A 16,131-nucleotide genomic window follows, 5' to 3' on the forward strand; every position below is an offset into this window, starting at 1 on the left:
AAATAAAGGATAAAAAAAAAAGTGTATTGTTCAGGCACTCAGGTTTTTGGACAATTGGCATGTCTTTTGGGATAGACAAGACCTGTTCAAAAACAATGGGTTTAACCTGAACTGGAAGGGGACCAATATCTTAGCACAGAGGATCAGAGTAACTCTGAAGAACCAAATTGCATTTATTTCAATACGAGAGGTCTTACAGATAAGGCTGATGAACTCAGGGCATCTTTAGGAAAATGGGATTGGGACATCATCGCTATTACTTGGCTGAGATTTGGACAGGACTGTGCTGGGTTTTAAATGCTATAGGAAAGGAGGCAAGGAGTGGGAGCGGCACTTTTGATTAAAGAATACTTTGCTGTAACTAAAGAAGAAATGTCTGAAAAATCACTCAGCGAAAATATATGGGCAGAATTTCGAAATAAGAAAGGAAAAAATATCACCTTGACAGGCCCCCAATAGTCAGACGGAAATTGAGAAACAAATATGTTGGGGAGATCTCAGAAATATGCTAGCATAAGAAGGTTGTGATAATGTGGGATTTTAATTTTCTAAACATTGACTGGGGCTACCATTGTCTTAAAGGTTTGGATGGTGTGGACAGAGCAGTAGTCACTGTTTACTTGGACTTTAGTAAAGCCTTCGAGAGGATTCTGCATTGTGAACTAACTAGTAAGGTTAGGTCACACAGGGTGCAGGGTGAGCTTGCCAACTGGATACATAACTGGCTTAACGGCAGGAGATGGCGTTTTGGAGGGGTGTTGCTTTTCGAACTGTAGGCCTGTCATCAGCAGTATTCCACAGGGATCAGTTCTGGGACCTCTTTTGTTTGTCATTTTATATAAATGACTTGGATGTGAATACAGAAGGCATGGTTAGTAAGTTTGTGGATGACACCAAAATTAGTGGCATACGAGACAATGAAGACAGTTTTTTTTAAGAGTACAAAGGAAACTTGATCAAATGGGTCAATGGGCTGAAAAATGAGAGATATTGCACTTTGGTACAACAAACAAATAACCCAGGGGTTCAGGTAAATAATTCTTTGAAGCTTACATCACGAGTAGACAGGGTGGTTAAGGCGGCGTTTGGCACACTTGCCGTCATTGCTCAGTCCTTTGAGCATAGGAGTTGGGACGTCATGTTGAGGTTGTACAGGACATTGGTGAGGCCTCTTCTGGAGAACTGTGTCCAGTTCTGGTCGCCCAGTTATAGGAAGGATATTATTAAACTGGAGAGGGTTCAGATGAGATTGACAAAGATATTGCCAGGTATGGAAGCTTTGAGTTATAAAAGCAGGATAGACTGGGACTTTTTTTTTCCACTGGAGTGTAGGAAGTTGAGAGACAACCTGACAGAAGTTTATAAAATAATGAGTATAGATGAAACTAATGATAGTTGTCTTTTCCCTAGGATGGGGGATTTCAAGACTGAGGGGTGCATTTTTATGGTGAGAGGAGAGAGATTTAGGAAAGGCATGAGGGGTAAATTTTTCAGAGGGTGGTTCACGTGTGGAATGAACCTCCTGGGGAAGTGGTGGATGTGGGTACAACTACCATATTTAAGAGACATTTGGATAAGTGCATAAATAGGAAAGGTGTGGAGGGATAATGACGCAAGATGATACAGCATTTGGAAATGTATAATATGACCAAGCAGAGTCAGCATGGTTTCACGAAGGAAAAATAACATCTGACAAATTTTCTATCTGGCATAGACTGGTATTTGAGGCAGTCCAGAGAAGGTTCACAAGGTCGATACCAGGAATGGAAGGACTATCTTATGAGGAGAGCTCGAGTAGATTGGACCTGTACTCATTGGAGTTTGAGAATGAGGGAAGACCGTTTTGAAACATGCAAGATTTTTCAGGGACTTGACAGGGTAAATGCGGAAAGGTTGCATCCCCCTGTGGGAGAGTCTAAGGCCACAGGGAGTAGAGGATCATCACATGAACCATGACCTCATTAAATGACTGAACTCAATGGGCTGCACGGCCTACTTCTGTTCCTATGCCTTATGGAACTGAAATACTATCCAAAAAGGGGAATGTGTCAGGTTACAAGGAGATGCCCACTAAGAATCACACTAGATGAACAGCTCATTTGGAGAACTGGTGTAGATGGGCCATATGGCCTCCTCCCATACTGCAATCCTGCAATTTCTCATTGCAATTTTCAGTTGGACAGCATTCATTTTGGACTGGAACGTTTCGGTTTGCGATTTTGCTGGTTACCTACCCTATTCGTGGTCTCATTTTGTCAGGATATGCATAGAAATTGTATACAGTCATATATCCCACTGTTGCAAAGCGTGGTGAGCCATCTTCAAGATATTTCTCAAATCTGCATAACACAAAAATGATAAAGAATTGAAAATTATAATTACTTCTCGATTCCTCCCATCCAACTGAAGATCCAACTGAATCTGCAATTTCTCTCAGTACAGTAACAGTCTATAATCACCATGCTCTCTGTAGAAGTGTATTATAGATTACAATTGGTGGCAGTTGGATGTTATATTGCACCTCATATTTGCTTCACCAACAAATGCCTCAAGTCACCAGGATGCCCCTGGCTGTAACTAAGCACATCATTCACATTATAACTTTAGATATAGACAGTAGGTAATACAAGCTCTATTACAAATGGTCCAGGCAATGCATCGGATATACACTTACACCAGGAAGAATTGCCATTTATCGTCATCGACATCAATGAAGCTTGCTGTTTCAATGAACCAGATGAGGAAGGTTTGCAGTCTCTCGTGGTATTCTCGAAATCCTGGACAGCTAATATCAGTCTGCATGAAAGAGAATTATCACTAATGAGCTGCGACACAATTCAACCAATAAATGCTTCAAACTGAATAATCAGCATATCCTAAAATATTGAGATTTTCCATGAAAAACTTATGCGGAGACTGATCATTTAGGTTTGTAGTAGATTACCAAGCTTTTTAATTTGCAAACAGCACAGTTTACTCTTTGTGGAGGAGTCCCGAGATTGAAAATGTTTGAAAACAGTGACAATGAAAGTTGATTCTATAGGATATGACATGAAAGAGGGATCTGGGATACTGGTGGATAAGAGCTCGATGTCATCAGTACAAAGTACAGTAACAGTCGAGAGTGCAGAGTCTATAACCAGGCAGACCAAGCACAAACCTTAGGGAGTGATTGTTTTGTACAGAGCTGACAGTACCTACTACAGCTTTGGGCTTCATATCATTAGGAAGATACCAAGGCTGAGAAGGAGACAGTGAAGAAGAAAACTGAACTGATACAAACCACAGGGTTATGGAGAGAGGCTGCAGAAACTGGGAACGCTCATGTGAGAGAGGAGAGATTCTGAGAATTCAAGATCACAAAGGACATTGTGAGGATACAGTTTATGCAGATGGACATGCATAAGAGGCACAGTCTGAAACTTAGATGATGGAAGTTGAACTTCTTCACACAGACGGAGGTGAAAACATGGACCAGATTGCCTAGAAAGGCAGTGGCACTGACTTGAGCCTGCTGGTACAGAAAGTTAGACTCTCCAGCACTAAATCCAACTGGCCATTTCTTTTTGAGGGAAGGCTGCCTGGAATGCTATTCCTTTGTCTTACTATATGCAGCAAAGGAGCAATGGCACTACCTGTTCTCAGATCATCACGCTCAGCATGCACCATAGATAGACTTATGGCCTTCCAGGCAAGTGATTCACCACATAGGGCACAGTGTTTTCCCTACAAGTCATAAAAAGCTTTGGAACACACTTTAACAGTCCGATACATTGTGTGAAAACAGCTGACTTCACATTGACCTTAAAATCAGAATAATCTCCCATGTAATTCTAGAATAAAGTAAATCACTGAAAAACAGTGGACAGCCCAAATGCATTAAGCTGCAAGGAAATCTTTCAAACATAGAGTACGGTACCACATGAGGGTACGGTGGGAAACCATAAGCAAAGAAAGAAACTGGGGAGTGGAGACAGTACCCTTGTAAGAAGCTGAAAACTTGGAGCTAAAATAAAGGTGCTAAAATGAGGACCAATCCAAAGAAATGATGATTCGAAACTGGTCCTAAGATAGGTGAGGAGTAACCAGTTTTGTAATGGTGTATATGGTAGGATGGAAGAAAAGCTACAGTGAAATAGAGACACAAAGTGCATAGGGGGTGGGGTAGGAGCAGAAGAAAACTTTAACTCTATTTCTGTCTCCACAGGTACTGCCAGACCTGCTCAATGTTTCCAGCATTTGTTGTATTTTGATTTTGTACAAGCACATACATAAAGTTTTGCGACATCAATGGCACATAAAAAATAAGTTTGAGCTTAGGGTTAATTATAAACAGACAACTGCAAGAAAGGAAGCTCAAGTTCCAGACTCCATAAGGTGAAGATAAATGACCAGAGAGAGGCAGCTTTTCCCCACTACCCTCATGGAGGATGAAAAGGAGGCTTTAATGCACAATATCAGCACAGAAACAGAAAATAGAACCAAGTGACCATTCAGCCCACAAAGCCTACTTCCGCTATTCCAACACAAACATAGCTAAAGCTCTTTGCCATACTCCCACTCTCTCCGCATACTCCTTGACACCTTTAGTCTGTAGACATCTACTTCTTTAAGTACATTCAATGACTTGGTTCCACAGCCTCCTGTGGTAGAGAACTCGACAGGTTGACCACCCTCAAATGATTCACTCTCTTCATGGCAGCACTGTGTACCAACAAAGATGCACAGCAGTATCTCACCACGGCTCTTCCAACAGCACCTTTCAAACCTGTGACCTCTGCCATTTAAAAGGACAAGGATAGCAGACACATGGCAACATCACAACCTACCAGTTCTTCAAGCCACTCACCATTCTGACTTGGGAATATGCAGTCATTCTTTCACTGTCATGGAGTCAAAATCTTGGAATTCCCTCCCTCACATCAGTAGTTCAAGGCAACTTACTGACCTTCTCCAAGACCATTAGAGATGGGCAATAACACCAACATCCCATGAACAAATAAACAGAATCACAAGAATACTCATCGTATCAGTCAACCCCAGAAAACTTCTTGCAAATCCTTTTAACAGAATACTGATGAACACAAGCATAGAGTTTACAGTATTAATATTTGAATAGAGATGCTCATGATTACTAAGTCACTTGAAAAGGGGCTCTTCAACAAAAAGAATTTGAGAATCACTTGGATACTAATTACAGTACTAATAATCCCAAGAATTTTAGTTCAAATCCAATAATGGCAGTTTGAGAATTACAACTCTGTCTTTTATTTCCAAAGCTGGTACCAGCAAGTGACAAAGCGGCCACATTATTGTGTGGACTACTGCCCTCGAAGAAAGGTAACCTTTTGCCTTTACAGAGTCTAGTATGTTGTAATCCCAGTCCTGCACTTGTCTGACTTGCTCTGAAGTGACCTACTCAGCCATTGGAAAGGTGAAAATAAAAGCACGTACACCATGTGCCTGCAAGTTACTCTTTTTTAGATTCAGTTATTTTGAGTGCACACATTCAGAATGAACCTTCCAAAGCATTGCCCCCTCTCCCCACCCCTCTCACGAACATCAGGGGTTCTACTGCCAAAGTTGATAGGGATAGAGCAACTCTCACAGATTAGCCAAGCAGCAGTTTTTTTCACTTGGACAGCTGGTGTGGACTGCAGAGTGACACTAACAGTGTGGGTTCAATTTCTGTACCGGCTGAGATCACTCTGCTTTCTGAACCTGGCCCCTTGCTTGAGGCATGGTGACCCTCAGGTTAAACTCAGCACCAGCTGTCTCTGTCAAATGAGAGAGCAGCCTATGGTCCTCAGAGACTATGGCAGCTTTCATTTACATAAAGGAAGAATTTGCATTTCTCTATCCCCTTCCAGGATCTCTTGAGAGCCCAAAGTGCTTAAAAACCAATGGCATACTTCTTTCAGTGTAGTCATCAACTTAATGTAGAAAACACAGCAGCAAATTTGCGCACAGCAAGCTCTCAAAAAAAACAATGTAATAATGATCAGATAATCTGCTTGTAATTTTTATTGAGCACCAAATATTGATGACGACACCAGGGACATCTGCCCTGCTCTTTTCAACAATGCCTTGGAATCTTATGCGCTCATGTGAAAGGACAAGTCAGGTCTCAATTTAACATTTCATCCAAAAGATACCACCTCTGACAGTGTTGCATTCTTTAATAGTAAAATGGAGCATCACTGGATTTTGTATTGTAATCTCTAGAGTTGATTGAGGCTTGAGTTCATGATCCTCTGATTGTCAAGCAGGACAGCTGTCTCACAGACTAGATGAGCAACAGCCTGACAAACTCCTACTCAGAACTGTATCTCACATTGGTGGCAGTGTCTGGGTCGTGACAATGTGCTGTGCAGCTGGACATGATAGACCCAGAGGTAGCAGTTTGGTGGTATACAGTCAGGAGGGATTGGCCTTAGGAATCCTCACCACTGACTTCAGCCCACGAGGTGTCACAACAGCAGGTTAAACACAAGCAAGGAAATATCCTGCAGAATACTAACTACCACCCTCCCTCAGCTATATGCCTCCCTGTTGAACAACATTTGGAAGAAGCACAGAATGTATCTGGCTGGGGGACTTCAATGTACATCACCAACACTGGCTTGGTAGCACCAAGACTGATTGAGCTGGTTGCATCCTAAAGAACACAGCTGAGAGACTGGGTCTGTGGCAGCTGGTGAGGGAACCAAGGAGAAAAAACATATTTGACCTCATCCTGACCAATTTGCCAGCCAGAGCTGCACCCATCCTTGACAATATCAGTAAAGTATCCACAACACAGTTCTTGAGGAGTCAAAGTCTCGTCCTCACAAAGAGGACGGTGTTGTGTTGCACGATCATTGTACTAAATCGGACAGACATAGAACTGACCTACACTCAAGAATGAGGCACAGTGGGCCAGCAACAGCAGAACTGTATTCCAGCACAATCTGTAACCTCATGGCCCAGCACATTACCCCACTCAACCATTACCATCAAGCCAGAGGATCAAACCCAATTCAATGAAGAGTGCAGGAGAGCATGCCAGAGCAGCACGAGGCATACGTAAGAAATAGGTGTCAACCTGGTAAAGCTACAACAACACTAGACTACTTGCATGCTGCACCTGCACTATTCTGCGTAATATTGGTCTCCGTACTCGAGGAAGGATGTATTGGCTTTGGTGGTGATGCACAGTAGATTCACCAGGTTGATTCTCGACATGAGGGGGTTACCCTATGAGGAGAGGTTGAGCTGCCTGGGACTGAACTAACTACAATTTAGAAGAATGAGAGGGAATCTTATAGAAACATAAAATTATGGAAGGGATAGATAAGATAGAGGCAGGCAAGCTGTTTCCACTGGTGGGTGAGATTGGGACGAGGGGACACGGCCTCAAGATTAGGGAGAGTATGTTTAGGACACAGATGAGGAGGAACTGCTTTTCTTGGAGAGTAGTGAATCTATGGAATTCTCTGCCCAAGGAAGCAGTACAGGCAACTTCATTATATATTCAACACACAGTTGGATGGATTTTTCCATGGTCAGGGAATAATGCAGGTAGGAGAAGCTGAGGTGATGGATAGATCAGTCATGATGTTAATGAATGGCAGAGTGGGCTCGACAATCCAAATCCTGCTTCTCTTACTATGAAACACCAAACAGCATAAGCAGCAAGTGACAGACAAAGCAAAACAACCCCATCGCTAAGCTCTGTAGGCCTACCACATACAGTTATGGTAGTGAGCAGTTTAACGAACGAGATGCAGCTCCATAAATATTCCCAATCTTAATGTTGGAGGAGCACAGTGCATTAATGCAAAAGATAAGCCTGAAGCATGTGCAACGATCTTCAGCCAGAAGAGTAGAATGGATAACAGTCCATCTTGGCTATTTTCTGAGGTCCACATTATCACAGATGCTATTGGATAACAAATGGCTGTTAGCACTGGACACAGGAAAGGCTCCAGATCTCCTCAACATCCCATTTGTGGTACTGAAGACTTTGGCTGCACATTTAGCCAAACTGTTTCAGTACAGCTGCAACACTGGCATCTACCCAGCAATGTGGAAAAATGCTCAAGTCTGCCCTATCTACAAATCTGACAAATCTCAGCCAACACATTATTGCCCCCAGACTACAAGAATAGGCTGTATTTATAAACTATCTGCAATGCCGTAAATTACCCAAGGCATGTCATAGCAACAGTTACTAAACAAAAGCTTTGATACTAAACCAAAAAATGTTAGGATAAGTGCCTTAATGTTTGCTCAAAAGGTAGATTTTAAGAAATGTCTCAATCATGTAGAGAGGCAGAGGGGTTTAGGAAGGAAATGTCATAAGCTAGTGTTGAGACAGCTGAAGGCCAGCACTAATGGAGGGGAGTTTGGAAACCAAGTCTGTACAAGAGACAAGAGTCAGATGCATGCAGAAATCTGATGTTATGGAGCTGGAAGAAGTTACAGAGATAGCAAGAGGGCGAGCCCATGAAGTGATTTTTTAAAAAATGAGAAGTTTTTAAAATGGCATGGCCAAACTGGGAGCCAGTGTCGATCAGCAAGCGCAGGGGTGATATAGGAACAGGATTCGTTATGGGAAAATGGGTTTACAGGATGATGCAAGGTGAGAGGCCCACCATGAATGTAATCAAAAGAAATGGAATCTAAAGTTAATGATGGCATCAATGAAGTTTTCAGCAGCAGACAAGCTGAGGCAGAAGAAAAAAAAAATAGGCGAGATAATGATGGCAAAATTGATGGCAAGACTATAATCACTTCAATATTTAACTGGAAGAAATATCTACTCATCAACTACTGAACGTTGAATGAGGAGTCTGATAAGTTAGTGACAATGGAGGAGCTGAGAAAAATGTTAAGGTCAAGCTGAGTGTCATCAATCCTCCTTTAAAATCATACCACCAAATGGCAGCATTTTGGATGAGAAAGAGGAGGGAGACAATGATAGATCGTTGATAAACTTCAGAGACAATGATGCAGGAGCAAGAAAGGAAGCCATTACAGGGGGCTTACAGGATACAATGACACAGATGAGAATGGAACCACAGGAGTGTAATCCCGTCTAGCTAAGGCAACAGTGAATGCTCAGAGAATGATGTGGTCAACTGCAAAGACTGCAGACAGGTAGGACCAGGATGAGGGATGGTCCAAAGTTTCCACAACATAAGATGTGATATGACTATGATCAGAGCCATCCTGTAACAGGACAGATTCTTAATTTATTTGGGGCAGGCAGGGGGATCTGATACATGGGGTTGGCAACAGGTTCAGGATTCTGGTGAAGCAGGGGAGGCTTGAGGTAGAATCTCTCCTTATAACTTAAAGCTTTATCTGTGAAGTAGATTAAAGACAAAGGTTGATTGATCTTTGGCTTCCCTGGGAATCAAGGGATATGGGAAGCAAGTAGGAAAGTAAGGCTGAAGTGAAATCACAGCCATGATTGTAATGAATCAGCAACTACACTGTCTACTTCATGCTCCTATTTCTTACGTTGTTGTTGATTTTTATTTTGGTGGTTGTGGGTTGGGGTGGAGGTGAATACAACAACAGTTATGAAGTGGAAGAGTACAGTCCCTGAGAAGAGAGAAGTGTTAACATTATCTGTTACCACCGAGGACAGAAAAGAAATTTTGGTTTCCAAACATTTCCAAAAGTCCCATAGTTTGGTGTGGATAGAACAGAATAGAACAATACAGCACACAAACAGGCCCTTCAGCCCACCATTTCTGTGCCGACCATGATGCCATTCCAAACTAATCCCATCTGCCTGCACATGGCCTGTTTTCTGTCTGTTCATGTGTCTGTATAAATACCCAAATATGGCATTTAGAGCAGAACGAAGCAAGGTCATATTTTTACAGGTTCAGGACATGTCTACTCCCATTAATCAAAAGATGGGTGGTGTCATCAACAGTTCTATCAAGGGACACTTATTCAGCAATAACCCTCTTACTGACTCTCAGTTTGGTTTCTGCCAGTGAGACTCAGCTCCTGGCTTCATTATGGCTTTGGTATAAATGTGGTCAAAAGATCTGAACTGCTGAGTTGAGGCAAGAGGGACAGCCTTCAAGATTAAAGGCGACATTTGACAAGAGTTTGGCAGACAACAGCCCGAGCAAAACTAGAGTCAGTAGGAATCGGTGGTGGTGGTGGTGGGGGGGGGGGTGAAGAAGGTCTCTGCTGATTGGAGTCAGAGCACAAAAGAAGATGGTTGTGATTGTTGGAGGTCAATCATTTCACCTCCAGGACCTCCTCAGGGTAGTGTTCTGTGATAGATCACCATACCAGTTACAGCGTATGTAGTTCCATTCCCTAACTTTGAGGGAATGAAAATGGGGCTACACCTGGGCAAATTGCCAGGGTGGGAGAAAGTAAAGATTATGCCGAGGACAAAAGCATCAATGGTAAACACGAGGAACTGGTTAAATAGATCAACTGAAATCACTTGGATACATTCAAAACTCAAAAGTTATTCATTGCTCAGCTGTACAAGAAATATAATATTAAATAGGCTTTGCAACTTGTTATTAAGGAATAATTTTACTGTTTTTAAGCAAAGTTCAGGTACTGAGTTAGATACATTGAAATGCCACTTAAAACTATAGTGGAATTAAACTGTATCAGAAAACTGTCGATTATATACTTTGTATCGGATTATATAATGGCACCAGAGGCATTATTGAAGCAGTATTAATTCCTGGAGCTCTGATCTAACTTGGTCTTTAATGGCTGGAAGAGGTATCTTGATGGTTGTGGGTTGCACTCCCTAGATTGGTTTACTTGTGAACAGAATCTGATCTGACCTAATTAGAGAGATTAATTTCTCTCCTAGATCCCTGATTACATCAGATAAAGGGCATCATTTTCAGCTAATCCCTCCCCCATGCTCTCAGTCAGATGATCTGAGTTCTAAAATGTATATTTGCAAATCGCTTGAATGGTGCCAGTCCATGGGATTAGGGCGGCACTTGGGAAGGATTTAACAAAAGGAGTGTTTAGGCCACTGTTCTTTGACAAAAGGTAAGTGATTCCTTGAAATGTCCATCACAGGTAGAAAGGACGGTTAAGAAAGCATTTAGCATGCTTGCCTTCACACTCAAATCTTTGAGTGTAGGAGTTGGGATAATGTATTGAAGTTGTACAGGATATTGGTGAGGCCACTTCTGGAGTAGTGTGCGCAGTTCTGGTCTTCCTGTTATAGGAAGGTTTCACAAGAAATTTACTGGAATGTTGCCAGGAATGGAGTGTTTGAGCTGTAGGGAGAGGCTGGAACCTCTTTCACTGGAGTGGAGGAGGTTGAGGGGTGGCTGACACAGAGGTTTATGAAATCATGAGGGGTGTAGCTAAGGTGAATGGCAGGTAATTTTCCCTTGGGTGTGGGATTTCATGACTAGGAGGCGTATTTTTAAGATGACAGGAAAAAGATTTTAAAAGAGACACCAGGCGCAAACTTCTTTTACAGAAAGTGGTTTGTATGTGGAATGAACTTCTACAGGAAGTGGTGGATGCAGGTACAGTGACAATGTTTTAAAGACATTTAGAGAAGTACATGAATAAGAAATGTTTGGAGGGACTACAGGCCAAGCGCAGGCAGGCGAGAGGAGTTGAGTTTGGGATTATGGTCAGTACGGACTGGTTGGACCAAGGGGTCTGTTTTCGTGCTGTATGACTCTCTGACTAAGTATCACTTTGATTTAGCATTCCTTTGGACAATTCACAAGAGAACTATGGTGAAAAAAAAAGCAGTTATTAATCCATTGGATATTTTAGTTAATCAACAGATTTCAGTTGCTATGTCATGAATGCAGTAAAGGTGAAATCACTGATTTAAATTGTACCAGATCTGTGGCAGCACTGGAGCCAACTCTGTAACTGTACAAATATTGTAGAAATCCAGTACCATTAATTACACTCTGACCAAAAAAAAAGCTACTAGAGGTGCACAGCAGAATCAGATAATCAAATCACTGCCTCAGTAAAAGCTAGCAGACAGTGAAAGCCAGCATGAATCTTCAGTGAAGAGTTGTCAATGACAAATATCTGTACCAAATGACACATCCAAACAGCCAAGAAAATATTCAGGCTTATTAGCCATTAGAAAAGCACACCAGTGTGTTTTTTTTCCACTCACCTTGTAAATCTCATAGTTTAACTCCAGTCCCTCCTTCTCATCATACACGGTATATGAGTGAATGAGAAATCCAAATGGTCTGAAGGAAGCGTCCTTTTCCAGCTGCACAATAAACTCATCAAGGTTGATGCAGTAACCAGCTGGGATAAATTCTAACATTTTACTTTCAACATTATCAACCTAGATAGGAACAAATTGTTTACAGTAAACTATAGAGCTTTAAGCACATTGGAAGCAGTTTCTTTTTTCTGTTCCCTCCCTCTCATATTCTTTTCTTGCCACATTGTGCAGTCTCTTATGGATTCCACAGGTCAAAAGACAGAAGCAATTTTATGGCAGCTGAGAAGCAGATCCCCAGACAATTGTCTGTCTCTATAATTCTGCTTGGCAATGCTGTCATTTCCCAGTTTTAAAAAAGAAAATCAATACATGGCATGAACAGCAACACATCAGAGGAGGTACTCTGACCTGTCAATTTGTGAAAATATTTAGCTAGAAAACACATTATTTCCCAGTTTTCACCAGGAAAGGCCTTACAGGATTTGTTAAATGACTGAAAAGCAAATTCCTCATTGTGCTATAAACAAACTTACAAAATAACACTTAGTTTAAGTAACATCAATGAATTGGCTCTTCTAAAGTTTTTTTTAAAATGCGGTGCATCATTATTCCATCATCCTTCCTTTGGATGAAATGACTGCCAGGTGTTTGACTCAAGCCCACAATTACAGAATGGAAGGCTGTCGGTCCTAATACTCCAAGCTTGCAAGATGTTATTTCAGGTACCTCTTGAGGTCAAAGCAGTGAAGTCAACTTCTGCTCCCTTGAAAGATTTTTGTTGTTGCACAGGCATCAGCAGCCCTACCTCATCTGGTTGACAGCTCCTATGTAGGAGCTCAAACAGAGAACCAGTGGGTCACATAACCAAGGGAGAGGAGAAAAGAAAGGTTTATCTTAATCAAATGGGACATTCACATCTGGGATTGATCAAGACCAGAAACCTTGTGAAATTTACAACTCCCTAACTCAGGGGCACCAAGATTACCTAAAAAGCAACCACAAACCAGATGCAACCAGTGAATAATGCATTGCAGAACCTCACTGGTCTGAACAGACTGCAGTATTATGACACAGTGCATAATCAGAGCACTGCTTAGGCTAGTTAAAACCTTGTGAAGTCAAGCAACATTTCAATAGCCTACCTCTACGTTGTCATATTTTTCTACAACTTTGCTGGAGTATTTGATATTGAAGAATGTAGTGAGGCTGCAGGTACTGTAGTACAATTGGATTTCAAGGTCCTTGTAGCCAAATACTGATTCTCTGCAGGCAAAGCAGAAATAACCACATGTTGATAGAGTATCTGTAGAAGTTAGATTTATTTTCTCTTTACTTTTAATGCAGGGCCATTTATAAACTCAAATGAGCACATTTACTTGATGTTTAGTAACACAGTGGGCATGTCTGATGCCTCATTTATATTAGAGCTGCCTCAGTAGAAACACTGCTATCAACTGAGCAACCCTTCCAAATAATTTATACACTTTCCTGTAATTGCAGGACACCTCAAAGTGCTTTCCAGCCAATGAAATACTTCTTAAGCATAGTCACAATTGTTCCACAGGAAACACGGCAGCCAATTTGCGCACTGCAAGATCCCATAGACAGCAATGTTGTAATAATGGGATCACCTGTTCTTACTGCACTGATATTTCTTGGCAAATGGAAGAGTTGCGTTTGCTGCTTTGTAGAAAAAGTTTGCGCAAATGCTGCTAAGCCTCAGTGTAAACGAGCTGTATGAGAGAACTGCTTGCACTGGAAGAATTTCTGCTAACATGGGGCTTACTAATAAGCTCTTTAAATAATGCAACAAAACAGCAAGGTTTACTCAGCAATTAGTTGATATCACCACATTTACATGGTACAAAATGAAGGAAAGGAGCCCAGACCTCCTCCAAGCCAGGAGGTCTGGGCTCAAGTCCTACCTATTCCAGAGGTGTGTGATATTTTCTAAATCGCCCTGTTCAGAGAAATTATCTAAACGAATTGATACGAAACTTCACAAATCAAAAGATTGTCAAACCATTTATATCTATTGCATATTAAATTTAATATAAACTATTCCACCAAAACATTCAAACCAATCTCTTTGCTCTCCTGTAAAAATGAATGCATTTACCTGCAATATCTGATACACCTTCTTGCATTATTGCAAGAAGTTCCAGTGTTAAATGTGTCACATAAACTCTGGCATCACACCCCATTCCTCTGAATGAGTCGAATGGCTTGTTCTTGGGCTGTATACTCTAAGTGATCTCTCAAAGAGCTTGTATTCCACACGTGTATCATTTAGTTGAGTGCAAATCAATCAAAGACATAATTAGAAGTACAATGCACTGGTCAGACCACACCTTGATTGCAAAGTGTCACACACAATGTAGTGAAGTTCCAAGGGGCTGGCTGACTGACTGTCAAATAGATTGTGCAATGAGGAAGAACTGGAAACCGTGGGCTCTGTTCCCTTCAGAAAAGATGGGATCTTGGAGGAATGTCCCATCTTGACTCAGTTGATAGTACCTTCATCAGGCTATGGGTTGAAGCCCATAATCTCGGCTGTCACCTGAACACATTACTAAAGGAATACCATTTTACAAACATTGAACTGAACAGCCTACATTGCTAGCTCAGATGAAAAACATCTAGAACATAGAACGTAGAACATAGAAAAATACAGCGCAGTACAGGCCCTTTGGCCCTCGATGTTGCGCCGATCCAAGCCCACCTAACCTACACTAGCCCAATAACCTCCATATGCCTATCCAATGCCTGTTTAAATGCCCATAAAGAGGGAGAGTCCACCACTGCTACTGGCAGGGAATTCCATGAACTCACTACTCGCTGAGTAAAGAATCTACCCCTAACATCTGACCTACACCTACCACCCCTTAATTCAAAGCTATGCCCCCTCGTAATAGCTGACTCCATACGTGGAAAAAGGTTCTCATGGTCAACCCTATCTAAACTCCTAATCATCTTGTACACCTCTATCAAGTCACCCCAAACCTTCTTTTCTCCAATGAAAATAGCCCCAAGTGCCTCAGCCTTTCCTCATACGATCTTCCTACCATACCAGGCAACATCCTGGTAAACCTCCTCTGCACCCGTTCCAGTGCCTCCACATCCTTCCTATAGTATGGCGACCAAAACTGCACACAATACTCCAGATGCGGCCGCACCAGAGCCTTATACAACTGCAACATGACCTCAGGACTCCGGAACTCCATTCCTCTACCAATAAAGCCCAGTACGCCATATGCCTTCTTCACCGCACTATTTACCTGGGTGGCAACTTTCAGAGATCTGTGCACATGGACACCAAGATCCCTCTGCTCATCCACACTACCAAGTATCCGACCATTAGCCCAGTACCCCATCTTTTTGTTACTCATACCAAAGTGAATCACCTCACACTTGCCCACATTGAACTCCATTTGCCACCTTTCTGCCCAGCTCTGCAGCTTCTCTATATCCCGCTGTAACCTGACACATCCTTCCTCACTGTCAGCAACTCCACCGACTTTCGTATTATCCACAAACTTGCTCACCCACAACCTTCTAGCCCCTCCTCCAGGTCATTTATAAAAATGACAAACAGCAATGGTCCCAAAACAGATCCTTGCAGAACACCGCTAGTAACTACACTCCAAGATGAACCTTTACCATCAACTACTACCCTCTGTCTTCTTCCAGCCAGCCAATTCCTAATCCAAACCTCCAACTCACCCTCAATGCCATACCTCCGTATTTTTTGCAGTAGCCTACCATGGGGAACCTTATCAAACACCTTACTAAAATCCATATACACCACATCTACCGCTTTACCCTCGTCCACCTCCTTAGTCACCTTCTCAAAGAATTCAATAAGGTTTGTGAGGCACGACCTGCCCTTCACAAAACCATGCTGACTATCCTTGATCACATTA

The 16,131-nt window shown here is 42.0% G+C and overlaps 1 protein-coding gene across 1 annotated transcript in view; it reads right to left on the minus strand.

The window, feature by feature from the left end:
* The window catches only part of hat1 (histone acetyltransferase 1), a 47,499-nt gene that overhangs the window by 18,176 nt on the left and 13,192 nt on the right, over positions 1-16,131 (minus strand). Inside the window, exons 4-7 of the mRNA XM_072566982.1 lie at positions 13,351-13,471; positions 12,149-12,328; positions 2,675-2,796; positions 2,235-2,339 (exon numbers count right to left, since the gene is read on the minus strand). Of these exons, the coding sequence (XP_072423083.1) occupies positions 2,235-2,339; positions 2,675-2,796; positions 12,149-12,328; positions 13,351-13,471 (528 nt within the window). The remainder of the gene's footprint in view (positions 1-2,234; positions 2,340-2,674; positions 2,797-12,148; positions 12,329-13,350; positions 13,472-16,131) is intronic.

Source organism: Chiloscyllium punctatum, chromosome X (assembly GCF_047496795.1).
Source record: "Chiloscyllium punctatum isolate Juve2018m chromosome X, sChiPun1.3, whole genome shotgun sequence".
NCBI lineage: Eukaryota > Metazoa > Chordata > Chondrichthyes > Orectolobiformes > Hemiscylliidae > Chiloscyllium > Chiloscyllium punctatum.